General features: G+C 39.1%; 1 protein-coding gene across 4 annotated transcripts in view; it reads right to left on the bottom strand.

Moving 5' to 3' along the window:
- LOC103476419 (inactive phospholipase D5) overlaps positions 1-24,921 on the bottom strand; it is a 51,058-nt gene extending 26,137 nt beyond the window's left edge. For 2 of the 4 annotated variants that reach the window (XM_008428740.3, XM_008428738.3), the window contains exon 1: positions 14,939-15,343. Coding sequence is in view for 3 of the 4 variants with exons in the window: in XM_008428738.3 (XP_008426960.2) it covers positions 14,939-14,944 (6 nt within the window). In the remaining variant the exon portion in view is untranslated. Of the gene's footprint in view, positions 1-14,938; positions 15,344-15,578; positions 15,596-24,602 lie in introns of those variants that run through there. The other 2 variants (XM_081616310.1, XM_008428737.3) reach the window with 2 other exon arrangements.
- Positions 24,922-26,596: the final 1,675 nt, after the last annotated feature.

Consider the following 26,596-nt stretch of genomic DNA (forward strand, 5'->3'; position numbering starts at 1 on the left):
CCCAGACTAGAATCAGTAAATCAAGTTAAAAGTTGAAACCTTGGGCGCTGAAATTATTTGGCAGATGGCCCTTTTTCCATTTCTGGTAAATCTGAATGAGAAATAATCGCCTCGGCTCGACGCGGCTGGTTAAATCAAAGGAAGGAGTAGATGAACAGATTCCGGGTTCTTGGTTTGTGATGGCTGAAAGCCCAGAGCTGCATGACTTTGAAGATTTTTTTTTTTCCACTATCAGTCTGTTTAACTGCTCTGTCCAGTCTGACGCATGCATGGAAACGCTCACTTTCGCTCCACAGACAGTGGGGAGCTTCTTAAAAACACACATAATATGAATGATTTACATTATACAAAAAAAAAAAAAGGTATGTGTAAATTTATTCGGTATCGACCGTGATTATATTGCTATCCACCGCATATCAATCACAATTAGAGTTTTGCAACATGGAAGCAAATCCAGAGCAAACTAATTCAATTATATTAAAGCAGATTATTGTGTTAGAACGGGAAAGAGCAACGTCTGATTGAATTTCTGGCAGTTCTTGAAAATGTTAAGCTTCTTAATAAACCTTATCAAGCATTCTCACTCTCACCCTACACTGTGGGAAATTGAATATAACACAATGACGCTGCTGTGATGGTCCACACAACATCACAGTAGTCACTATAATCAATCATTTTCATATATAATAAGCTGCTCAATGCCTCAACTGTTACCTGGGACATAATCTGATCATTTAGAGAGAAAGGATTCATTTATTTTTGTACAACTGATACTGAAACTATGTGAGCAGCATAAATCATGAACATATAGCAGAAATAGTATTTGAAATACTAAAATACAGATTTTTATCTCAGTAAATGCAAGAATCTTCTTTTTTTGGTTGAAATTGTTAGCTTTAAATGAATTATGTCAGTAGTTTCTGAACATTTACAGTTGTGGTATAGGTTTCGAAACTTGTATAAGTTGTAAATAATCTGTAAATATTATCACAACAAATTGTGATAATATTTACAGATTTCCATGTTATGAACAAAGATGATGTTAATTACGATGAGCTCTTCTTCCATTTTTGTTCATTCCCAGTTGTCGGATGCTTTTGGGAACCATAAACACTTGGTGCATAATCATGGCAACCCCTAATCCCTACTAAATCCTTTATATAGAAACACAATACACCGAGGAGAGGAGTGACTTAGCAGCTCAAATGTTCTGCAACTGCAAAGACCCTTATCTCTTCTTGTGTCTTTGTCTCCACTGTTTTCACTAAGGTTAAGTTCTCGCTTCCTGCCACACAATTTTTGAATATATGTTATTGCACAGAGTGCAAACGCAGCGACCTCGACCGCTGGTTTTAAGATGCTTCTTCATATCTTCGCCTGCATTCTGATTCTTGCTTGTGCACTGCAGTTTATAACAGCCTCGAAACAAAAACCACGGCCTCACGGAGATGTGATCCCGTTACCTCTAAATCGAATTAAAACCACAAAAAAACAGTCTTACTTCCCGAACGACGTCTTGTCTATCTTGTCAATTTTTATTCATCTTGACTTCATCCTTTTTGTTTTACTTGAGCAGTTTGACATTTGGGAATTTATTCCGCTGGCAAAAGTCAGACTGGAAAATCAATTGCGACTCTTATGTCTGAGCAACAAGCCAGAAGGAAATGCCCATTAGCCAAGATTAACTAAAGATGAAAGAGAGCAGGGAGCACCAGCTGCAATCTGTGTGGGAAATGGACAAAACAACCCTGATAGAGTTACTGCATGAGACGACAAATAGCACAATTCTTTACATGAATGTACATTAAACTCACAGAATGTGTTCAGTTCTAAGGTTTCACCTTCGTAGCCTCAGTTTAGCTGCGATCCACAAACTAAATAAAGTCCAGACGTGAGACGTGAAGCCATTATAACGATGTGCTTTAAAGTGCAAAGCCAGGTTGCCGAGCAACATCTCCACAAGCTCCTCTCTAACAACACAATAGAGTGTTTTGAAATATTAAATTAATACATCTTTTCTCAGAGATTCTTGCTGTTTCATTAACTATGGACTGGTGGTCCGTTTAAAAGCATCTCCGCTCTGAAATGCCTAACAGGGCGAAAAATAAATTTTTCTTTCCAGGGGGTTGAAGATTCGCTTTCAGTTTTCTTCTTCATCCCCAAACAGTTCACCTCGGCTCAGTGTGAGATTTATATACACCTATTTTACACAAGAGTGGAAGAAAAATATATATAAAAAAACAGGAAAAACAAATATTCATCTTCAGTTGATTGGTTTTATAAATAACAACTGATTTTCAAACCGAAGCTGGAGGATGTTTCCTTGATCTCCGTTTGTTTTAGCATGAGCTGAAGTTTTTCATATTTTAGTCCTCAAAGGGAAATAAACTACACACAACATCAAATCAGCCCCGTACATCTTTACAGCGGTAGCTGTAATGTTAAAAAAAAAAACAAGATTTGAAAAAGTTTTACTTCATCTCTTACATTCCTTGCCTTTCAACTGAGTTTTATTGCTTTTCATTTCTTATCCAACGACTATGCAGTGGAATAAAAGCCTCTTTTCTCTCTTTTTCTCTCCTTGCGTGACCCGGGGATGTGTTTAAAATCGAACTCATCACATAAAATGGCTTGAGTTTGAATCCATGTTGCCTTCTATCTTCAAACCAAGAGAAGCTACAAAAACAAGGTCACGATTCACAGACTATTCTAGTTTAATTATTCACTTTTATAATCCGGCAGCTTTGAGTTTAGTTTGACTCGTAAGATCAAAGATGAGCAAATTATTTAAGGCCGAGTATCTGATCTGACCCATCCTACAAATGTTTCAAAAGGATTTTTTAACACAGATTCTGAGCTGTAATCTCCAATAGTGATTAAAAACATGCAAAGTAAAAATAGTATTGACTTTTAAGAAGCTCTCAGGTATTCTGCTTTCTAATCCATCCATCCATCCATCCATCCATCCATCCATCCATCCATCCATCCATCCATCCATCCATCCATCCATCCATCCATCCATCCATCCATCCATCCATCCATCCATCCATCCATCCATCCAAACTCTGGGAAATATTCAGTGACATCGTCAAAGATGGGAATATCGGATTTCCACAACAAACTTTGTAAGCGTCAGATGGTCCTTATGCGTTTGGTTTTTGGTTTCCTATTCTCTGATAATCTAAATAATTAAATATGTAGGTCATATGCTAGAACAATAGTGCAAATGTGTGAATAATCAAAAAAGCAACAGAGCAAAACAAAAATAGCAAAACAAGTCCACAATAAAAGACAATATGATGTTTTCTGACCGCTTTTCCTCAAGTTTCCTGCTGTCGCCTTTTTTGAGATCCCGATCAGGACTGAGTTGAATGTCTGGGATGTTAGATATTCACTGAGCAAAAATGACTTTACTTTATATTTTTCTAACTTTCTTTACAGGTGTAGGTCAAGACAATTAAAGAAAAGTCCAAAATTGTGTCCTTATATCTTTTTAGAGCAACAGTCTGTTGATAAATGGAAGAGCGGACAGTCATTTTCTCTGAAGAAAATGCTCTTCATCACTGCTGCTTCAGTGTTAGAATATTGAAAAAAAAAAAAAAAAGCTATTACAGTCAACACTCAAACAAATTACCCATTTTGTCTGGTTTGGCAGAGTTATTTATTACATTTGTGTAAAGTGTCTTCATTGAATTCCTTAAAGAAGTGCTCTCTTTCAACCCGAATCCACTTTATTTCGGATATTCTTGTACAGATGAGTCCCGTGTGTGGAGCTGCGATGAAATGGACAGGAAGTCACAAACAGCATGGCCATCCATCACCTCCACAGGCAGGAGGGAGAAGCTATGCGGCCCCAACAGCCCCAATCCTAACAAGATTTACCCTGAAAGAGACGCAACCGACTTTAAAAAACTCCATCAATCTCGGCCCTGCTGGGAAATGTGCTGTCGTCTTTCGGTCCTTCCATTCCACATCTCTGTCTGTACCCTTCACCCTGAGATCTATTACCCGGCTCCACCATGAGGGAGAAGGTTAGCACTTTGGATCCCGGTTCAACTCGTCACGTCGCGTCTGCAAAAAAGCGCAGCCGAGACGAGAAATTTGTGCAGAAAGTCTCGAATTGGTTGCAACAAAAAATCTGACTTCGGTTTCAGCTCACTGGACGCAGAGTGTTTCCTGGGCCGGAACAGGCTTTCAGCCTGAGAAGTATAATTCATGTGCGAGGGGCTGAAATTCACGACAGCAGGGAGCAACTGGTGCTCCTTTCTGTCTGGGGAGGGAGCAGAACTGATTGATTCAGCGATCGAGTGGATACTCGTACGTGTCATCCCATCTGGACTGATGAACAGTGGACGTGGTGTGTGGTTGTTAAAATTAGTGACGGCTCACAGCTCACACTCGTCTCGCTTCCAACAAAAAGACATTAAGAAGATTTTTAAGCATATTTATTGTTAGACTTGAAAAATAACATTTTGTGAACAAAAAAAAAAAACACTATTAGTAACCAGTCCTACCCTTATAAAGGTGTTTGGCTGACCTTCTCCTATTTGTGAAAGCCACTGTGCATCTTTGAAGGCCTTACGCTGACATGCAAAAAATTTATTACTTACGTAAATGCTCTTTGAGCTTGTATCTGTGTGTGCGTGTGTGTGTGACATAATAAAAAATAAAAGAGGATGAAGACCAGATTGCTGCTTCAAAAACCAAAAAATCTTTTTTAAAGCTTTGGAGCCTTCACGTTTAACCCTTCAATGGAGGAATAATGATAAAACCTTCCCACAAATGCACTAGACAGATTGCTGTGACTCATTATAAAAACAATCTTCTTTACCAAATGGCTCAAAAGGGCTTGACTCTTAACAGGAACCTGGAAAAGTGAGGTTTGGTTTCTCTGCATTGGTTCTGGATTGGCTGCCAGTTTCTTATCGGATTGATTTTAAAAGTTTTTTATTGATTTTTAAAGTTACAAATGGCATAGCCGCGGCTTACTTCAGGATCTTCTTTGTGACCATTCTGCTTCCAGAACAGTTGGATCAAATAATGAACCGCCCTTAGAAGCTACCAGAACCAAACTTAAAAGCAGAGGAGACCGGAACAACTTAAACTTCAATATTAGATCTACCCATAGTCTGGGACACTTCAGATCACTCCCTAAAACTCATTTCTTTCTTTCCAAAAATACTGACAATTCAAAACTTCTCAAAATGGAGAAAAAAAAACAACACATTTTTGACAACGATCCTTTTGTTGTTGCTGGCAATAGAATAACAAATCTTAAGAACAAGAAAATCTACCCTAGGACAGAGAACAAGAACGACAGTCAGAGCTGCAGTGAAATGGTTCAGATCAAAACATATTCATGAGTTAGAATGGTCCAGTCTAAGTCCTGACCTATATCCAATCAACAGTTTGTGGAAAAAAATCATCCAATCTGAATAGCATTTCATTCTCTAGTTGCACGAAACAGAGACCTGAAAATGCTTCCAACTGTGTTTGCAGTGAAACGTTAATTCTTCGTCACAGTTCATTTGAGTCGGTGTGACTGAATACACATTTCAGATGTCTATTCAAACTGTTGTATGCATTCTTTTCAAATACTTCAAAATGATGAAACACTTTGTCGTGTTCCTCATTTTCCTGCTTGACCTCGCCTTGGTCATGAAAGCTTTACAATCAGTCTGAGGCCGTTACGTCTTTCACTAGATGCTCTTGTACTTCAACCACCTCAAATTTGCATCTTCCCTCCATTCACCGCAGACAGAGCTTCTGTGAGAACAACAACAGCTTATTATGTCAAAAGAATGTGTTTAAAATGTTTCCACTTGCCAGTTTTCCTTAAATAAAAAAAACAACAAAATCCCCTCCCCAACACCTGGTGTGATGTGGACACCTGTAGAAAACATTTCCACTCCGCATCAAATTGTGCTTTATAAGTTATAAAATGTCGCTGCGATCCACTTTCAGTTGTGACAACTGCTCTGCGAGGAGTTTTGTCCTTCTACTTTGTCTCTCTCAGCACATTGATCCCGGCTCCGCTCTCCGAATCGATACGTCAATTACAGTCCCATTAAAATGACATGAGAACCCTGCTGACTATGATGAGACTTGAGCCCACTCAATCAGCTCTCAGTGCCTGCCCTGTGACAGCCCTGCTGCAGCGTTTGGTCGTGTTGATGACAAAGGAGACGCAAAACTGTTGGGTTGTTGTTTACATTTAGGGAGTTTAGTTGTAATTTTGCTTCACTAACATTCAGTGTCTAGGTACTAATACCCGTTTCTACAATTTCTTTTGGCCACCTAAACGGCATTAATCCACAGTTACCAAAACATTATTACTGTGCTTAACTTGATTTAATTCAACTGTTGCATGTGCTATTGAAGAGAATATTTTAAATGCACAGTTTAAAATAAATAAAAAAATAAAAAAGCACATCTGAAAATGCCTCTTCAAAACAATCCTTTTTTGTAATAAGAGATTTAGGAAGATATTCTTTATTTTGTCGAGAGGCCACTAAAGAGATATATGTACACACAGACACAGATGTGTTAAATGACCTACTACATTCACGGAATTTAAATATTTTACGCTGGCTAGTTTCAGATGTAAGTCGGTCAAAAAATGATCTCAACCTGACAAAACAAGAAAGAACGGTAGCAAAACCAGAGGATATGATGTACATTATAATGTGCCATAATTACGACAGCTTTGCATCATTTGGTTTTAATAGCATGTTGTTGTTTAAGTCCAATCCTAACAGGATGTTCCTTCATTACACTGAATCTGACCCTGCCTCTTAGAATGTTACTCAGCAGGAAGTTTGTATATATTCTGAAGATCTTTTCTACTTTTTTAACTTTTATCATGGGAGCCTGTGGTTTGGGTGAACCAAAATAGACACTTCTTCATGAGAACAATATACTAAAACACTGGGTAAAAAGACATCCAGACAGAGACTGTTGTTGGATTAATCTAAAAAAAAATATTCCTTCTGAGTGCTCTAATAAGAAGCCACTCTTTCTCTTGGGGGTTTCTGTTTGCATGCAGGAGATATTGGATTTTTTTTTCTTCTCTGTCTTAATTTTACCTTAAAGTTTAATTAACTTGTAGCAGTTGGAGAAAAAAACAAACTGAATCTACGTCTCATGTTTTTCAACAAGATCATTATTATTACATTTTATTTTATCTTATTTGCAAACCTTATTTGTTTGTCACTCTTTGGAACCAAATCTCCTTTATGCAGTTAATAAGACAAATAGAAAATGGATCGGTTTGCCTGAATGAAATTCTGTCGTAACTATCGTTTACTTTTATTCTGGTGAGGGTTTCCTGTTTGGTCCCCTGCACCAATACTAGATTTTTAGGAATAAGCCAATATGTCTTTTTAGCCCTATACTGCATTAAAATGAACAAAACAGAGTGTAGTTTTACAGAGCAGCAGCTTTTATTGAACGTTTTGTGTTTCCCACCTTTTGAAGCACATATTACGTCATTTCCCGCCACTCTGCTTATCTGTCATTGCTAAAGTATCATGTTGCCACCGGATATGTCACGATCAGCAACTCTTCATCACCCGTGCACATGTTATGTGTGTGAGGGAATGTGTGTGTGTGTGCGTGTGTGTGTGTGTGTGTGTGTGTGTGTGGGGGTGTGTGTGTGTGCGTGTGTGTGTGTGTGCGTGTGTGTGCGTGTGTGCGTGTGTGTGTGTGTGTGTGTGTGTGTGTGTGTGTGTGTGTGTGTGTGTGTGTGTGTGTGTGTGTGTGTGCGTGTGTGTGTGTGTGTGAGAGAGAGTGCAGGTTAGCACTGGAATCAGCAGGATTTTCAATTACACTGGCTCAGCTGGCGTACGTAGACAGAGGATGGTTTACTGAGTGTGCGTACACACACACACACACACGCACACACACGTACACCTATCTACAAAGGCACACACACTGTATGAGCTGAAAGTGTTTCATTAAAGTTTTGCCAGCTGAGCTGCTTGGACTTGATATCCCGACAAGCTGCAGGGCTTTGGCTAAATGGCCACGATGGAAGGGAACAAAAAAAACAAAAAAAACAAGAGGAAGCCCAAAGTGAATCACAATGAGAGATCAGACTCCCTTCTCTTCTGCTTTAATTCATCTGATCCTCTGAGGGGCTGCACTCTGAAATGCATCACTCAGGGAAACAACATGATTAAATCACTCCCCCCCGATGAAGTATCGCCTTGGTGACGACAACAGACAAATTACTCCACAAAAAATGTTTTGCGTGCAGTGAACAGAGACGTATTTTATTTAAAGCCGTCCAGCCTTACCCACTGCAGAGCTTCAGTGGAGCAGAGCGTTTTTTCCAGTTGACACCTCTGACTGTGTGTTTTGAGCCGCAAGAGATTCATTTGCAGTGTTTAAGAGGTGCTGCTTAACAAGAACAGCACTTGTGCATGTTCACCGCTCTGACCGGTTTATGTGTGTGGGTGAGATTTACGCCATCACCTTGTCAGCTGTGTGATCGAGCACTTGAGTTACGTGTATTATGAAGAGAAGAGCTTTGTGGGCCTAAAGCACTGAAATTAGATCAGAACTAAAAACATAAAGGTTAAACAAAATAGCCGCATATATGCATCTCTTTTACATTTACTGCAACTACAATATATATATATATATATATATATATATATATATATATATTTTATTTTTTTTTTCTAAACATTCAAATAAAATATATGGATTTACAAGGCAGAACTTCACAAAAATATGATGTTTTAATATAAATGTGTGTTCCTGCTTAGTGACCAGGGAACAACAGAGTAAATAGAGAGTACTTGTAAACCCCAAGAGCTGAGTTAAATAAATTAGCTTCATTTTTGTTGGCATTAGTTCTGGTTTCAGTGGATTCCACAGTCGATCTTGAAGCATTTCCCATCCAGACAGACGGACCTTTTCGCTTTAGAATGAAAATCTCAGACAGAGGTAATGTTTCACCTGCCTGGGTTCAGTGTTGTATGTTTGAGCCAGAATATGAACCTGATGATCCACTTTAAGCCGTTTTAGCTGCTAATGCAGAGGCTGAAACGAGCCGTGATGACGATACTGATCATCTTCAGAACTTAAAATGATGAGAAGCTATTTATATTTATATCAAAATAATTACAAGTATCCTCCTTTATACGGCAATTGCTATCATATTTGTAGTATAAAGCAAACAAACTGAATGAAGGAGTTCATTTTGTGCATATATAATAAATTTGGATGAAACAAAAGACATGCTCTTGCCCCTAAATAGGATTCCTAATTGTTTCTAACCAAACAAGCCACAGCTATGGCTCCAAACCCAGTCTGCTTAAACATCATCACATAAAAAGGCTCATGTCTTTTATTTCAGGACCATCTATACCATTGTTGGTTTTGTACAACCTTATTTTTACTTTTAGCCGAGAGGATGTGAGTTTATTTGGTGTGTGCTGGCAGCCTGTCAGCCCGCTGCATGCCTCATGCAGCCTTCAAGGATGCTGATGCTTGCAGTAATGAGCTGGCCAATCTATGAGTTTAGTGGCACACATAAAATTTGGAAAGAGGGGGGCCGACTTTACAATAACTCAGCCAAGATTATTATTATTATTTTTTTTTTTGTTCTTTTAAATTCTGAGTGTAAAAAAGAACAGGAACTGGAACTGCTTGTTGTGTCACAGAAATACATTTTACTTCTCATTCTTTTTATACAGCCTATTCAAACACCCTACCTACCTACCAGTTTTGTCTTTTTGAAACCCGTAACGCGTCAGCGTTTTGCTTTTTCCTAATTTGTTGATGCACAAAGCATAACAGTGAATGGAAGTAGCCAAAAGTCTCACATTTATGGACATTATCATTTTGTATTTTGCTCAGTATTATCAAAAATCGTGTCTTGCGTCACGATCTGTATGTTCATTCACAGCTAGTTTTCAAACATGTTATCAGTCCCTGGGAAAATGCTTCATGCTAATGCTACAGGCTAATGCTAATGTGTAGTGGTTGAAAGGGAACCCAGTTTTTAATGGGTAAACTGCAGGAATGACTAGAGAGAGGGATTATTAATAAATTATCTATGGACGTCATCTGATATTGGACCCATCAAAGGTAAAAATCACTACAAAACAACACATTTTTCCATCTGAGAAGCCTTTTGAGCGTTAACAACACCCAGAATCACCTTGATGATCTGGCTGTTGAACCTGCTAGAGCTATCTGTCTTGGCATTCATTGTGTTTTATGTCTTTTGGATCTAATTCATATTTGTGCGTTACATTATGGGCTACAGAAGGAATTCAAATTCAACTCATTATGGGTTGAGCTACAGTTGTTCTCCAATGTCAAGGTTGTTACAGCTTAAAATGTCTGTAAAACAGTTCAGTTCATCTTTGTTTTCATATACATACTACTTTTTTACATTTTTACAATCTCTCAGTATCAAGGCTTCCCTTACTTAGCTAAAGTGAAATGGATGTAGCTCTTAATTGATCAGTGGGGGAAACAAAGCATAAGGAAAATTATAATTCCAACTGTTTCCAACTGAAAATAGATGAGCTTTCACATTTTTTATGCACCGTTCCATCAAGTCAAGGAAACAAAACTCAAGGCTATTAAAAAAAAAAGTTCCCTCCATCTGTCTTTCAGACAACAGCTGCGAAACCATAAAACTACGCAGGTGGAATATTACTTTAGTAATGTTTAACTAGACCCAGATGCTGTGTTTGACCATAGATGTGCAGATAGACCCTCAAACATTGACCAGTAAACAATCGACGCTTTCTCCTCGGCTCCACATTCATAATTAATGCTTTGATAAATCAGACAGCGCGTTCTCTGCTAAGATCTCGTAATGTTCTGAGAGGTGTCATCCGTTATGCCTTGATAATCCCTTGTTAGCACAGGATGACAAATAATGTGTCTGTCCAACGTGCAGAGTCAGTTTTTTTTCAGTGTGCGTGTATGTGTGTGTGTGTGAAGACGCTAAGATTCTGCCTCTGTAAATGTGTCAGGGCGGCCGGAGGGTCACTGCAGTTTGGATGAAACCATTGTTTTCACTCACACAGACATGCACAGGTTGAAAAGTAGGTCCTGCAATTTATGTTTATCTTTTAAATTTTTTATTTATTTATTTTTTACTTGTGCTGCAAAATCAAGTAGGGGTTGTTTGCTAAGCTAGCTTCTTGGGAAAACTGTTACATTATTGTAATGTTCCAGACTCCATTTACGTCCCTGTCTCAGATCTGTAGGGATATCTCAAATAAATATAAAGCTTTCTTTTAATTTGTAAAATATTCTTATTTTTACGTAAAAACAAAATAGAGCGGCAATGAAACTCTGACACAGAGCCTCAGTCAATATGTGCTGTTGTTGAAAAGTTCCCTTTAGATATTTGTCGGCCTCTGTTAGGGCGTCCGTCTTTATGTTTACTGCTCCACTGCGTCTTGTCACAGGTCCAGCTGCTGAACTAAGAGAGAAAATGAGATGGTCCAGCTTACAGAGAGCCGGTGTAATTTAAGAAGTGTGTGTCAGCAAGTTAAATTCGTAATGTATCTAGTATCAAGAAAAAAACATAAACGTGTTTGTAATTTGAGACTGCGACATTGTTTAGGTGATAGCAAATGTAATTCTTCACAGGAGTTTTCTTGACACACGTCATACATGTGCTGCACTTCCTGTCCTTTTCATAACACATTCACTGACCACTTTAATAATCAGTGCCTCTCTGTTCAGTGAATCTATAGCTACAAAAAGTAAAACAGATAGAAAGTGGGTAAGAAGCAGTCCTATTGTAAGAGTCAAAGGTTTTTTAGAGGATCTTCTTCAACGCCTGATCATTTCCAGAGAAGGAATCAAAACCAACCTAGAAGTATCCAGAAGTGGCCAACAAAGCTAAATCAACATCTTCGCTCCAAAAGGCTTTCCTGTGCCTTTGTTGTGAAGTCACCTTTTAAAACGCTGCCATCGATGGCATCACTGGTGTTACTTAACGTCTCTCATCGAGTTTGGTATCGCTTCTTGAAACGATACCGAATCAAGCGTGAAGTTTTCCTGTTGTAAAACATTTTTGTACTGGTTTAAAAAAAAATACAGACTTCTTCCCGAGAACCACCTTCAGACGATTCAACACCGAATCCCACCGTGACTCATGCGATTTTAGCAACTTTGGAGATATTGATTTTTAAAGTGCTTTTGGCTGTAAAAATGCCTGGCATCTTCTTAGCTAATTAAAGGTGTTTTCATTTATTAAATATTGATATTCTTCACCAAGACGAAGCATCCAGGATCTGCATCACGCTGCTGGAAAATGACTTCGGTAAGCAATCCGACTTGGGACAGTGAGTGACGGCAAAGAAGACAAACTGCTGATCCATAGTTTGGAACCTGCTGAATAATACATTCCAATTTTCATATCTTCTTCTCCAACTTCTTCCAGCAGAGATGTTGTAAGTTTATAGCACGCAAACTGGTTTTTGACACACTCAGCATTCAGGCAGTGCACTAGCTGTTTCATTATGTGACAGGTTTAGGCAGCCTCTTGCAATAGGCTCAGTCTCAATGGGTCTCTGCTATAGAGCAATAGTACTGTTAAATATCTTAATTACTGCTGTTTGAAACTGTAATCAGTTTCTATCTTTATATCTTCATCCCACAGTTTACCTTAAGTCCTCAAGGACTGACTTTTTTAGACCTCTGTCGTAAATATTTTTCCAAATCTAAGCTGTTGCTAAGCTTCTTTCCGTGTACTATATTTCAACACATTCTCTTCTTTTTTCCTCTGCTGAACTTTAAGTAATTTCCCCACTCGTTCTTTTTGTTACCCCCCCTCTCTCTCTCTGTTCTTTCTGCCCCATTTTCCATCGCTCCTCGTCCTCTTGCTGCTCCCTGCAGTCCTGGTGAACTCAAACTAAGCCTCTTTTTTGTCCACTCTCAAGGCTCTGCCCTGCAAAGTAAGAAACATGTGGCACCAGAAGACAAAAGGAAGCATGAAATCAGACGAACGGGTCTCAGTCACGTGGGACAGCTCGGTGATTTGTATTGAAACAACAGCTGAGCTACTGGGGGTATGTACTCTGCAGCAAGTCTGAATCCACTTTAGTTCCTGAATAGAGTTTTGATGAAATTACGTCTTAGGATAAATATTCCTGTTGTGCTCAGCAGGGATTTAAACCTTAATTCAAAGCTGTTACTGTGCGCCACTCGTGCAAAACAAACAAACAAACAAACAAAAAAAAGACGGAGAATTTCTGAGTACATATGTTATGTAACAACAGGTCAGATTTTGCCTATAAGTAAATGTTTGAAGCATTATTACTGCCTTTCAATAAATTATAAAACCCTTAAGCAAGAGATGAAAGAATGATGAAATTAAACCACTAAAAGATAAAACAGTAACAGAGTTTTTCTGTTATACGAGGGAGGAAAAAAAACAACCTAGCGTCGTTATTTTTTTCTTTCTGGTTATATTAGCAAATTTCATTATACAGTAATTGGATTTTCAATACTGAGTGAAATGTTTTGGATGAGTTACTTCCTCTTGTAGACATGCGGCCTCGTGTCTCGTGAAACAAATGAGGTAATTGCGTACACAGTTGGGAGCAGTGACTGGAAAAATAAGAATCTTTTTTGACAGATTGAGTTATGTTTTTCCTTCCTGTGATATAAATATCTTGACTATGTAACATCCAAAGTGGAAGCTTAAAAATGAGCTAAAGACTTGAATCAAAAGTAAATACTGATACAATTTGCATCACTCGTTATTTAGACGTACGGTGTAGGTAAATCAGAGTACATACAGTCAACTTTTGGTTTTTTGGAGGGTGGTATGATCGTACAACAATCCATATCAATGGTTTAAAAATCATTATGAAGCAACTATATAGACTTGAATGCATAAGTTTTATGGCTTTATGCAGAACGTACCACAAGAAATGTAGACTTGTTCACTCAGTTGCTGTTTTAAAAGTTCCACACTGCAACGACAAAACTACATCCTAAATTAAATAAACCACCCCAGGACATTTCTGCTTGCGATAAGTGTCGACGTCTGACCAGATTAGTCGTGCATCTTTGAACACAATGTTTTAAAGTCACATTTTGAGTTGATACATATTCACATGCGTATCAAAGGATGTAAACACAACCCTGTGAGCTCACTGTCTTCTGAAGAACTTCCTGTATGTTTTAGTTTGACAATGCATGGAGAGATTCTGGAGTAAACCTAACACCCAGCCTCTCTGTAGTTCAGACACCATGCGCATCCTGTGCTGCAGTTTGACACTTTAAGCTTGCTTGCATCATCTCAAGGCATCTTGTAAATAATGATCATTTTTCAAGACCAGATGTCTTGTCAGTGCATTACAAGCTTCAGACAGACAATTGCTTGGAGGAAATGAAAACAAACTAACAAACTAACTGCTTCCCCAACTTGAAACACATTTTCAGATGAATACAGGAAGACACACATATAAATATATATGTATAGAAAAAAATCAGATAAGTAAAAGAAAAATGCAGATGACTCAATTACATGTTTCCAGCTTCATGGGAGCAATTCTCTGGTTCTAACCTGCCATGAAATCAGCCTGAGGCAAATTTCCCTCCCCTCATCAACATGTCACAGTGAAGCATCCCAGCTTCATAATAAAACCTTATAGACCGATACAGAGCTCTCTACATTAGTATGTATACCGACATGGCTGGATGCACACTCAATAGTTCTAATAACATCAGTGAGATGAGCGCAAGCAGGCACCACCACAGCCAATCTCTACAACCTGCTACAGTCGGTCTCCGATCAGCACAGCTGCTCTCCAGCTGCCAAGACCTCCTTCTGTGCACTTAGTGACTTATCACCTTCTCCTCCACTCCACACCGAGCCTCGCAACGCACAACACGACGCCGACAGACAGACAGACAGAGGCAGCAGTTGTAAGGATGCGGAGCTCACCTTCATGATGCTTCCCTCTGTTGTCCAGAGCACATGTGCTTCTCCTGGCGTGTGACAGAGAAAGTGTATCTACGTCTCCTGATCCTTAGCTCCCCCCCTTTCCCTCCCGGAGACACAGGCGAGGGGAGACCTTCCCTCTCTGCACAGCAAAAAAAAAAAACTCTCTGTGTTGCTGTTTGTAAAGGTGTGTGTGTGTGTGTGTGCGTGTGCGTGTGTGTGCGTGTGTGTGTGTGTGTGTGTGTGTGTGTGTGTGTGTGTGTGTGTGTGTGTGTGTGTGTGTGTGCGTGTGTGAAAAGAGTGTGTGTGTGGCTCAGGGAGAGAGAGAGAGCAGAAAGTGGCTCCCTTTCTCAAAGTCTTGGGAAACTATATGAATGAAAACTGAATCTATCTATCTATCTATCTATCTATCTATCTATCTATCTATCTATCTATCTATCTATCTATCTATCTATCTATCTATCTATCTATCTATCTATCTATCTATCTATCTATCTATCTATCTATCTATCTATCTATCTATCTATCTATCTATCTATCTATCTATCTATCTATCTATCTATCTATCTATCTATCTCTTTCTGCTTCTTTTCTCCCCTCTCCTCCTGCTGCGTCTCACTTTCCTCCTTTCCTCTCATCTCACCATATTGAATGTTCGTCCACCTTCTCCTTCTCTCTCTCTCTTCATCCCTGCCTCCTCCCTTCCCTTCCCCTCTTCCTGTTATCTCGCCTCTCTTCTCCCTCTAATAGCAGGCTCACATTTCCCTGCTCTCCCTGCACACACACCCATAAAGGGGAGGGGAGAGAGGGGACGCAGTCCAGCCCCGTACATCCATCCTGCTCATCTCCTCTCACCTTTCGGAGCATGTTCTACTGTCGTTACATCAAACACGGTATGGATGCAGTTGCCAATGTCTGAGGACAACATTTAACACTCAAACCGCATTAAACAACTGAAGCAGAGAGACGAAAGGTAAAAATTGAGAGACAATCTGTTAGTTCTTAAATGCCAATTCCTTTATACCAGATGATAACATCGAAGGCTCTCTAAAACTCACGCCAGCTTCTGTTTAGACAGCCAACGCTGCAACTCTGCTGACTCAGAACGGTCAATGGGGGGAAACAACTGCACTTTATTACCACTTTATTTCCATTCATTTCTCAGAATGGAATTAAAATTCTACTTGTTCGATCTTCGAATCACTGTGTCACTTGTGCCTGTCGGGGAAAAAAGAAGCAGTTTCTCATTTTGTTGATGAAGTTGTACATCCATGTAAGTGATTGCGTTCAATTCTCTGCTTTTTTCCTATATTTTCTGTCGCTAATGGCATGTGGCTCAAAATGTACTATAATGCTATAATAAACCTCAACATTTTAAGAATAAGTTAAGAATAAGTTTGTCGTTTAAGTATTGTCATGAAAAAAATCCTGTCTGACCACGCTCTTGCTTAAACAAGTTGCCTTGTTTTTTTTAAAATCTGTCCTTCATTGGTAAATCACTCCCACTTGAATTCTGAGTTTCTCTAAAGTAGGTAAATGTACAAAGCTTTAGCTCAACCAATAATCAACCAGTTTTCTGAAATAACTCAAAGGTGCTTCTCATGAACCATCTGCTGGCAAGTATATAGTGTATGCATCCAGAGCACAACACAATGTTGCATTTCTGACAATGGAAGGACAAGGAGTAGGACATGATGAACAGCCATAGAGGAAAAGAAGAAGAAGAGGAATTATGAGGCAAAACAGAAGAAGAGGCTGAGAACATAATGGCTTCAACATAATCACAATATGGTTTGCGACCCACAACGGGATGCTGATGGAGTTCCTCTCGCGCTACTCTTCATTTCTTAACCCCATTGATGAATTATTCCCACTTAGGAGATGGATAGTCTTCCATATACACAAATTCCTTCCGGCTGCCATGGATGCAGCGTGTGATGACGTCACAGATGCCTGAAGAGGCCTCAATAAGACGCTCTACAAGATTGTTTCTAGTATTTTGAAATACTAAACTGAAGCATGTCTGTTACATTTCATATCAAACTAAAACTTCAGCGGCCTCAAAATCTGACATCCAACAACAGATTTTGCTCCCATAAATCAATCAGCGTTTACCGCTCTAAACTTTGTGATTAATTTGTTAGCAGCAGTGACACGTCTGTGATGAGCCGCTGACTCACTTTCTTTCTGCTGCTGCTAAAGCAGGTAGTCGTTATCGTCTAATTCTGTCACTTTATGTCCCGCAACTCCATCAGTCTTTGGAGTGTCAGTCAGCCCAGAAATGGCAAAACATAAATCTCAAAGGCAGGAGGAAGTAATCTATTCGTGCTTATCATTCATTCGATAAAACCTCTGAGCAGAGCCTGAGGGTGACTAATTGGTTGCCTTTTGGTTTGTGAAACTCCATCCCGGCCCGATGTGAACGGTCTGCGAAGTTTCCGAGAGAGGATCCGTCAAAGAGACTGTAACGCCAAGCGGCACCTACCTCGCACGCTTGAAAGGAAACATTCTCTGGCAGAAAAATATGTTAGATATTTTTTAAAATATGTCAGGTTCAGGTTCCACGTTTCATTGTGAAACTGCTGCTTTCAGCGGATCTCTGTTTGACCCTGTCTGCTGGTGGACAGCTCGGTGTGTTGACCGGGCCATTTCACAGCCAGCCTGTTTTCACAGTTGACCTTTGGACTTTTTTTTTATTATTATTAATTCGCCGTGCTCTCTGGCAGATGGTGATGGGGGGTCCTCAGACGCTACACATCCTGGAAAGGTCAGCTCTTGCTTCAGCCAAACAGCGTGAGAGAGAGAGATGTGTGGGGGTGTGCTGTAGCTGCTTCACTTTCTCCGTTTTCATGTTTTTAGAGGACACGAATCCAGAGAGGGATCACAGCCTTCAAGCCCTGACTAAACCCAGATGAACCTTTGAAAAAAAAAAATCTCACAGATGAGGAGGAAATGGATTAAAACATAATGATAAAAGAATAATTTGTCTTTTTAAGAGAGGGAAGAGAACCTAATGGGTCTCTGTTTAATTACCCAATTAATGAAACTCACAAAGTAGTCCTGTTATGCTTTTCAGTGTTTTTTTTTTACTCAACTTGACACAACATGTTGTCTCAATGTGAAAAGATACAGCCAATTAACTGTAAATGAGTTGGGTCTACTTGTTTGCTACATTGTCCAAGAGCTCCCTCTGCTGGCTCAGCAGCAAAGGTAAACAATCTCTGCATTTATCTTGGTAAAGCAAAACAAAAAAAAACCTTTTTAAAAAGTCTTTGAAGGGAAGGAGAAAATAACATTGCATCACTTGTCTGATGCAAACATGCAGCACATTTCAAAAGTATTCACACCTCCTGAACTTTTTCTCATTTAGTCTACATCCACAAACTCAAATAAATGTTTATTTGGATCTTATGTGATAGACAAACATGTAGTAGCTTTGAAATGGAAGGACAAGGACAAAGTAGAAATAAAATCAGTGCAACATGCAGTCTTGTGAAGTCAACTAATAATTAAATCCAGTCTGATTGTGTGTATCTAATTTCAGTGTAAATCCAGTTCTATGAAGGAGCACAGGTACACTCAGTGAGAAGTTGCTGTTTTACCAAAAAGAAACTGCCCGAAAGCAGCAATTTATGGTAAAACCTCCCAGGGCGATATTCTGAAAAATCCAACAAAGTTCAAGTTTATTCTGTCATCCAATAACGGACGACACAACCAGTCGTTGTACACTCCATTAATCTGTCCTGTATTAACCATCCAGTGTTGAACTTCCCAACACCAGCAGATAAAACTTGGAGAGGAGACGGCAAACAGACTCTGATCATTGAGACCACAACAGAGCTTTTCTGCCTACATGCAACGCCATGTGTGGCTGAAAACAAACACTGCACGGTACCTTGAACGCACCATCGCCTCAACAAATGATGATGTGGGGGTAGGCTTTACTTCAACTGGGATCGAGGAAACTGGTCAGAGTTAATGGAAAGATGGACGCAGATAAATACGGGGGGAATCCTGAGGAAAAACCAAAGCGTACTTTCCTGCAGAGCAACAATCCTGTGCTATAAAGCATGGGTTAGTCTGGAGCTAAATGTAGTTGAGAATCTGTGGCAGGACTTGACTCTTCACGACACGTTTAATCACATCTGAAGAAGCTGCTGCCGCAGAATGAATGAAGCAGGATGTCAAACAGGGAGCAAAACACCCGGAGCTTCTGTTTAATGGGCTACCGGAGTTTGTACAAAGCTTCCAGCTACGCGCAGCTCACATCTAGTTACATTTTTTTATTATTATTATTAACCTCCCATTACCCTGGCTGCCTTCCCAGAAAGAAAGCATCTGCTTTAACATTTAACAGTCAACAAGAAAGAGCTTTAATTAAAGCAACTCTGAATACTGAGAGGAAAGAGTGTGTGGCAGCTGAAAGATAAAAAGCATCATTATTATGGAGCTGCTGCTTAATGCCAAACTGCTGAGAAACAGCATGAAGATAAAGGTGACTCGTTTCTCCTGCTAATGACTGCCAGATAAAAATTCTCCAAGTGCAGATAAGAGGGAGACGAAGTCTGAAAATAAATGTCCATATCTGCAGAAACGGGGCCTGTGCTGCTGTAAAGGTGGACGACAATGCCTGAGATGATTATGGACTAACAAGGCTGGACTGCAGAGACTGAGTTTGTAGGAAGTGAGCAAAGACAGCAACTCTTTCACTCAAGCACTGTAAACTTTAGGAGAAATTCCACTTTGTTTTGTGAAGAAAGTTTTTTTTTGTGTGTGTGTGACATTTTATCTTTATTCCAAATTGTTCAGTAAGTAAGTTCAGTTAAAACACGTATAAGTACAGTATATAGTTTGGGTCAGGAGTTTTATATGTATGAAAGCCATGCTAATTTGAGGTTTGTGATCATTTATTTTCTTTTTAATGTATACCATGCAGAAAATTATACATAAACAGTTAAACGCTCATTATGCATTCCTACCAAATGGTAAATCAACAAGCTTCTAGTATAATTATATCTGGATTTCTTTCCAAAAAAAGTGCTAATCTGATCAGATTCTTATTTTGCGTATTGGAATAAGCAATTTAAGCAGCTAAATTTTGCTTATTCAAAAAGCTAAATTTAGCTGCTTGCATTATACCAAAAACAAATGCAAGCAGCGTTTATTTGGTACAAAAGATGCTGTTTTTTCATACCAAAAAAAGCAGCAAAATTTTTAGAAAAATATTTTCCTTTTTTCTTTTTTTTCTTTTCTTTTTTTGTTTTAGAAAGAATGAATTTGGCGTTTATTTAGAATCTGGTATCAATCATTCTCTACGATCAGACTGACTGACCAAATGCAATCCAGCTACCAGGTACTGAAATCCCGGATGGTGTGTGCAACTTCCCAAAAACATTCCATCAAATTCCCAAGATGAAAAACAAGTACATGCAGTGGTTTATATGACTCTTAATCTGCAACACGGAATTAATGTCGCTTCAGATGGGATAAATGCTGCTTTTCCTCACAGACTTCCTTCCATCAGCACATATACATGGGAAATCAAATGAACCAAACTTCCTCTTTGTTAGACTCAGAGGGGGGGAAATCTCCTTAGTGCCTGATAAAATCTGACCAACATTATTGCCGACTTAAACCATCCATCAACCCCGCTCCCACTAAAGTGAAAATGTAATCAGCTTCTCTGCTACGAACTGTCAATCCCTAAAACTCCTCTGGGAGATTTCACTGTCTGTCTAAGTGATGCAGAGTTAACCTCCTAGTCAACCTGTCAGCTGCTGATCTGTTTTGTTTTTAAATAAACACTCTGGATCCAACAGAGGACGTTAGAGATTGCAAAGTGTTTCCCAGGGTGATGTGTGAATCTGAAAGCAAGCGTGTGAAACGGGGATGACGTTTGTGTGCAGAAAGTCCAGAATAACGGCAGCCTGAGATAACGGACAATCTACTCCACTGACAGACACTTAATGCATCATAGTTTTGGAAAAGCCACTTCAGTGCCAAATAAAGTGGAGCTGAAAAAACATAAACAAAAAATACATGAAAAACAGGGAAAAGAAAAAGTCAACCTGTGCTTGTTAAAGTACAGGATAAAAGTGAAAACCAGCCTCAAATATTCAGCAACTAATGGTTAGATAGATCTTATGAAATCGCTCAACAGTGCCTTAGTTTTCAAGCTTAAATGATTACTGTTTTGGTTTATTTCATTTAATTAATGATTTAATTATGTATTTTTTTATTTTGTACTCCAAAAAGAGCGCAGCAAATTTTAATCTAAATGTATTGCTTAATTTTAGTTTTTGTAACTATTTGTAAAAAAAACAACAACCTGATGATACTGACAGATCAGTTTTCCTTTGTGAATTATGATGTGGTAAAACTCTATTTGCTTTTTCCAGCAGGGCAACACTCTAATCCAAGTAGAGTGGATTATATCACACTTAATAAGATGCCTGTGGAGCAACTCTTAAAAATGTTAGACCACAACATGAAACGGTAGACCAAATGTTGTTTCCCCTGTGGGGCTCTCCTGAGGTTTTAACAAGTTTTTTTTGTTGTTGTTTTGGAAAAGATAAATAAGATACAGGTGAAACTGTTTCTTGTATTTTTAGCCTTTAGAAAGTAGAAATTATTTTGGTAATTTCATAATTGGCTTATAATTGATATTTGATAATGACGGCATGAATTTTAAAAGAATATGCAATGCTTCTGAAATAAGTATAAAAATGTGAGTATATCAACTTTTAAGAGACGTGTTGACTGATTATAGAGTTACTCCAATTATGCATCTCGATTTTCTCGGTTGGGCGTGTTAAATCAAATTGGTCGACACCAACATGAGGCAGCACTTTTCACCAAGCTCCTCATCTGCTTCCTGCATTACTTTTAACTCCATTTATCATCTCTGTCAGCAGATCAACTCCTACTCTTCCGTTAGATTTATGTGCAGACCGCTTCTTCCAAAGAAAATTTCATTAAACATCTAGTTTTTCATGGCGAGTCCGGGAAATCGAATCCGTCAGATGTTATCAACATTCAGCTCCCTCCAAAATATTCCCCACCGCTCTCTAAGATCTGAAAAGAAAATAAATAAAAATCATATATTGAAGAAAAAGTATCTCACACTGAGAATTTTAAAAATCCGACTATCAAGTTGAGCTCACTTATTTAGTGGAGAGTAGTTTACTTAAGATTATATCCAGAGACATCACTAAGTCCTCTTCTTATCAGGTAACATCTTTTGACTGTTATGTGTTGTTTCTTTTGCTAATAATGTAGCATCTTATTTATTTATTTATTTTTGGAAATAATTAATTTTAGTTTTATTTAAAATCTGGTGTTTTAAAGGGTTATTGATAAGATGCACTCCACAAAGTATATTGGGCCTTTGAGACAGAAACAGACCCGCAGACTCACATATCCTTCATCATTCATAACAGTTTGCATTAAGTGCTTTTCCTCATATTCATCCTTTGTTTTAAGTCACTCTGGAGCCTGAAGGGTTTATTGTCAAAAAGCTGAATCTTAGTGTCATTTGAACTCTAAGATTTGACAATGTAGCAAGAGTTAGATATTTGCGTTTGATTGTTGAAAAAGCTTTTAAAATGAGAAATGAATTATGGATTATTGTCTTAACTTTTACTGCATGCCCAGTAACCTCAGTCTTTGTTTAATTAAACATACAAATATTCATCTGAAATAACAGCTTAACATAGCATATAGTAGTTGCTATGGAGACTTGGTGACCCCTATTTAGAAATGACCATTTAGTGCTTTATAGACTAATAACAGAATTATAATCTATTCTTGGACAAAAGGGGAGCAAATGCTGCGATAGGATCGAAAAAATTATGAAAAACATTTCCAGCAGCAGTAAAGTTCAGGTCCACTTTAGCTACTGTTTAATAATGCATAAAGAGCCTACATATATGTGTATGTGGCGCATTTGGTCTGCAGAAAATGAAAAAAGAATTTGCTGCCAGGTTCAGCGTGTCTGTGATCTGGCATTTGTAGACAAGAAAAAAAAACTTTTTTTGTCCAGAAAACCTTTTTACACTTAAACTTCTGTCTCCTCTCTGTGAGACTGCAGACAGGGAGACAGGCTGCTTCATCATCCCAGTTGATTATGCAGACAGACTGGGAAGCGACTCCCAGGACCAGACGCTGTTCGCCTCCACCATCAAATATTCAGCACGCAGCTTTTCTACACTTTTCCCTGACGCTAAATCTCCACGCTTAGGAGCCTAACGTTGAATGTTGATTCTGTTTACCTGCAGGCGGGGAGCCTCCAGAGCTGCTCCTGACTTCTGTCTGGTAATGAACAAAAACACTAACAGTAAAAAAAAAATGAGTTTAAGAAGCAGCTTGTGTGAGGAAATTTCTCACCGAGTGCAAAGAACTCATGGCGATGATTTTTGAAAAATATAAAATAGCACATGACTGATATGCGTCACAGCATTCAAAAAGGAAAACATGCTCATGGTTTGATGAACTTTGTCGTATGTCTTCCCTCTCTCTCACAACCTATTCCCCTTTCTGACCACAAATACAAATGCACTGCAGCCAAATAAAACCTTAAAAAACCCTCAAGCTTAGTCAGATGAGATGTAGTCACTAAACATCAATTTTAGACTCTTGCCATAGACTTTCTCTTTGAATAAGGTGTGGACTTTGACTGGGCCATACTCAGATTTTTTTCTAAACCACTCCATTGCAACTCTAGCTATAAATTTATAGCTATTGTTCTTTGTTTATCTAGCCCTGAACAAATTGTTATGAAATATCACCCAATCACCAGGTTTCCCCGACCCAGCTGGAAAATAACATGCTCACATTATGATGCTGCCGCTACCAAACACTCACAATTTTTTTATAAATTGATTGAATAAATTTCATTCCACAGTTAAAACATAGCCCCATTCATTTTAGCAACAGCATTTTGATGATTTAGCTTATAAGGCAGGGGTGTCCAACGTGTGGCCAGGGGGGCGTTTGAGGCCCTTGATCACATTTCAAGAATAATCTAAACTTGGTTGGATGGTAAAATCTTAAAATGTTAAAATAGAAAATTTAATGTGCAATAAAAAAGTATTCATTCAGGATTTGGCTTAAGTTATTAGTAATGGGGACCAAAAACATCCAGTGACCTTTACTAAAAATGTACATCCTATTTAATAAACTTGGACAAATAAAGCAAGATTGAGTCATGAACTGTAAAAAAAAATCCAGAAAAAGATGAAAAATCTAGCCTATCATTTGCTGTATTCTTTTTTTTTTATCTGGCAACTTTCCAAGATCCTTTTTGCTTTAAGCATTCAAAGTACTACAGACATCTGGCTGTTTTGCTTATTTCATTAAAATAGAGTGTGTAGTTTATTTAGCGAGTAAAAATAACAAAAAAGTCTTTGCATTTATAATTGAAAGTACAAAACATTTTGTGTTGTATTTTATCAAAAAGTACAAAACGGCAAAAAGTTTGGACACCACTGCTATAGGGGTTACAAGTTACGTCTTCAGCACTGACTTTAGCATCCTGACAGCTCTGATAAAGCAGCAGACAGTGTGGCTGCAGAGATAAAACACCTTCCGACCTCTACAGGACATGAATCTTCCTCTTCTTTATTCAGCATCCAGATTGTTCCAGTACATTTCTGCATTCAGAACTTACGTGTTCGAGCTTTTCCCTCCTGCGAAGCCAAACGCTGGCCGAGTAGTCCTGCTGCTGGACTGCAGTTATGATGGAGCTGGCCGGGAGTCCAGGGGGCTGGAAGCCAAAGCCGATCCCCTGACCCTTCAGGTCAACACCTCCTACTTGGCCCCGGGTCCCTCGCCCCTCCATGGCTGGTTGTTTGACTGGTTTCTGCAGCTCAATCTTAGTTACAGTTTATCTTTTAAAATCTGTTTAAATTGCCTGTTGATGTTCTATTGATAAGTGTTGAAAACTCTTTTTTCCCCCAGATGCATCATGCACATTTAGCACATCACATTTCTAATAATAATAATAATAATAAACAGCTGCGTCCATTCAGTTCCAGTCTTTTCAGAGATACAAAAATATGTATAAGATTAGCATTTACAGCTTTCCTCAAATGCATTAAGAAATATCTTTAGCTGCCATCATACCCCTGATTTCCTTCTTCACCTCTGTGGGGATGAAGTCCAGAACCTGAAGGTAATCTTCCAAAATCGATCTATCCGAAAAGTGAGGATTCATGTTATCACAGTGTCCTGAAAAAGTCTCTGTATTTGATTTAGCCTGAGCCAGACCTGCTAAGCCCTCAGCAGATCAGAGACTCTGACTAACAGTGATCAGGGCTTCCACTGATCCAGGCATCCCCGGTGTGTGTGTGTGTGTGTGTGTGTGTGTGTGTGTGTGTGTGTGTGTGTGTGTGTGTGTGTGTGTGTGTGTGTGTGTGTGTGTGTGTGTGTGTGTGTGTGTGTGGGTGTGTGTGTGTGCGTGTGTGTGTGTGTGTGTGTGTGTGTGTGTGAGGAAGAGAAGCAGAGAGGAGAAGGGAGGGTGCTGGCAAACCCAGAGAAAGTGAGTGTGGGTAAAATGAGTGCAGCATCACAGAGAGAGAGAGAGGAAGGACCCCAGTGAGAAACACCAGTGGAACCAGTGGATGGACACACCCATTTCTTCTTCCCTATCTCTCTTTTTTATGTCTTCCTCTCACTCTCTCTTTTTTTCCAGTCCTTCCTCAGTTCACAACTGTTTCTCTTTTAATCTTTGTTCTCATGGTTTTTTTTTCTTTAAGTTATTAAATGTGTAAACCATGCACACACATGCACACCCAAACACACATTTGTTTTTCTATCTTCGCAGGAACTTTCCTTTGACTTCCGTTTGTTTCTATAGCCTAATCATGACCTTTACCCTTAATGTAATTATTACGAGCACACATGTAAACCTAACCTTAACCAAATTCAATTCACACCTGCAACATAAACCTAACCTCTAACCCAAAACAGGCTGTGGTAGCCACAAGGAGCAGTCGTTCCCCACATCGTTGTATGTGTTAGGTAAATGGTCCCTACAATGTATCAAATACAAACACACACACAAACGCACACACACACACACACACACACACACACACGCACACACACACACACACACACACGCACACACACACACACACACGCACACACACACACACACACACACACACACAAATCTAGCTCTATCAAAGCAGAGTGGTGCAGTGGAGCTGCAGCACCTCTCTTCCCTTACCTTGCCTCATAATGCCAGAGAAGCAACAGAGCCGAAAACCTTTAATTGCCACCTCCTGGGCAAACTCCTACACTGTAAAATACTCATTTACTCTACTATTTCAGGCTCCGTTCAGAAAGAGCAGTTTTCCTTGATATGTATTTAAAACTCACGGCAGCCATATAGTCACAGTCCTGTTGCTGTTTTAATAAGAAATTCTGAGATGTGTCGCCAAAACAGCGGCTGTGAAAAGAGAATTGAGTTCCCACAATGTGAGCAAGACAACTTTACTTCCACACACAAACACTTTACAAACAGTGGGATCATTAGTGGCTGGCAGCCAGAGAGCCTTGTGCACTGAAATGGAAATGATGGATCTTAATTGGATGCCAGAACCTCCTGGTTGTGTTAAAAATGTCAGCAACAGACATCAAAACCATCAACTTAGAGAA

Source organism: Poecilia reticulata, chromosome 15, assembly GCF_904066995.2.
Source record: "Poecilia reticulata chromosome 15, P_reticulata-male-v2, whole genome shotgun sequence".
NCBI lineage: Eukaryota > Metazoa > Chordata > Actinopteri > Cyprinodontiformes > Poeciliidae > Poecilia > Poecilia reticulata.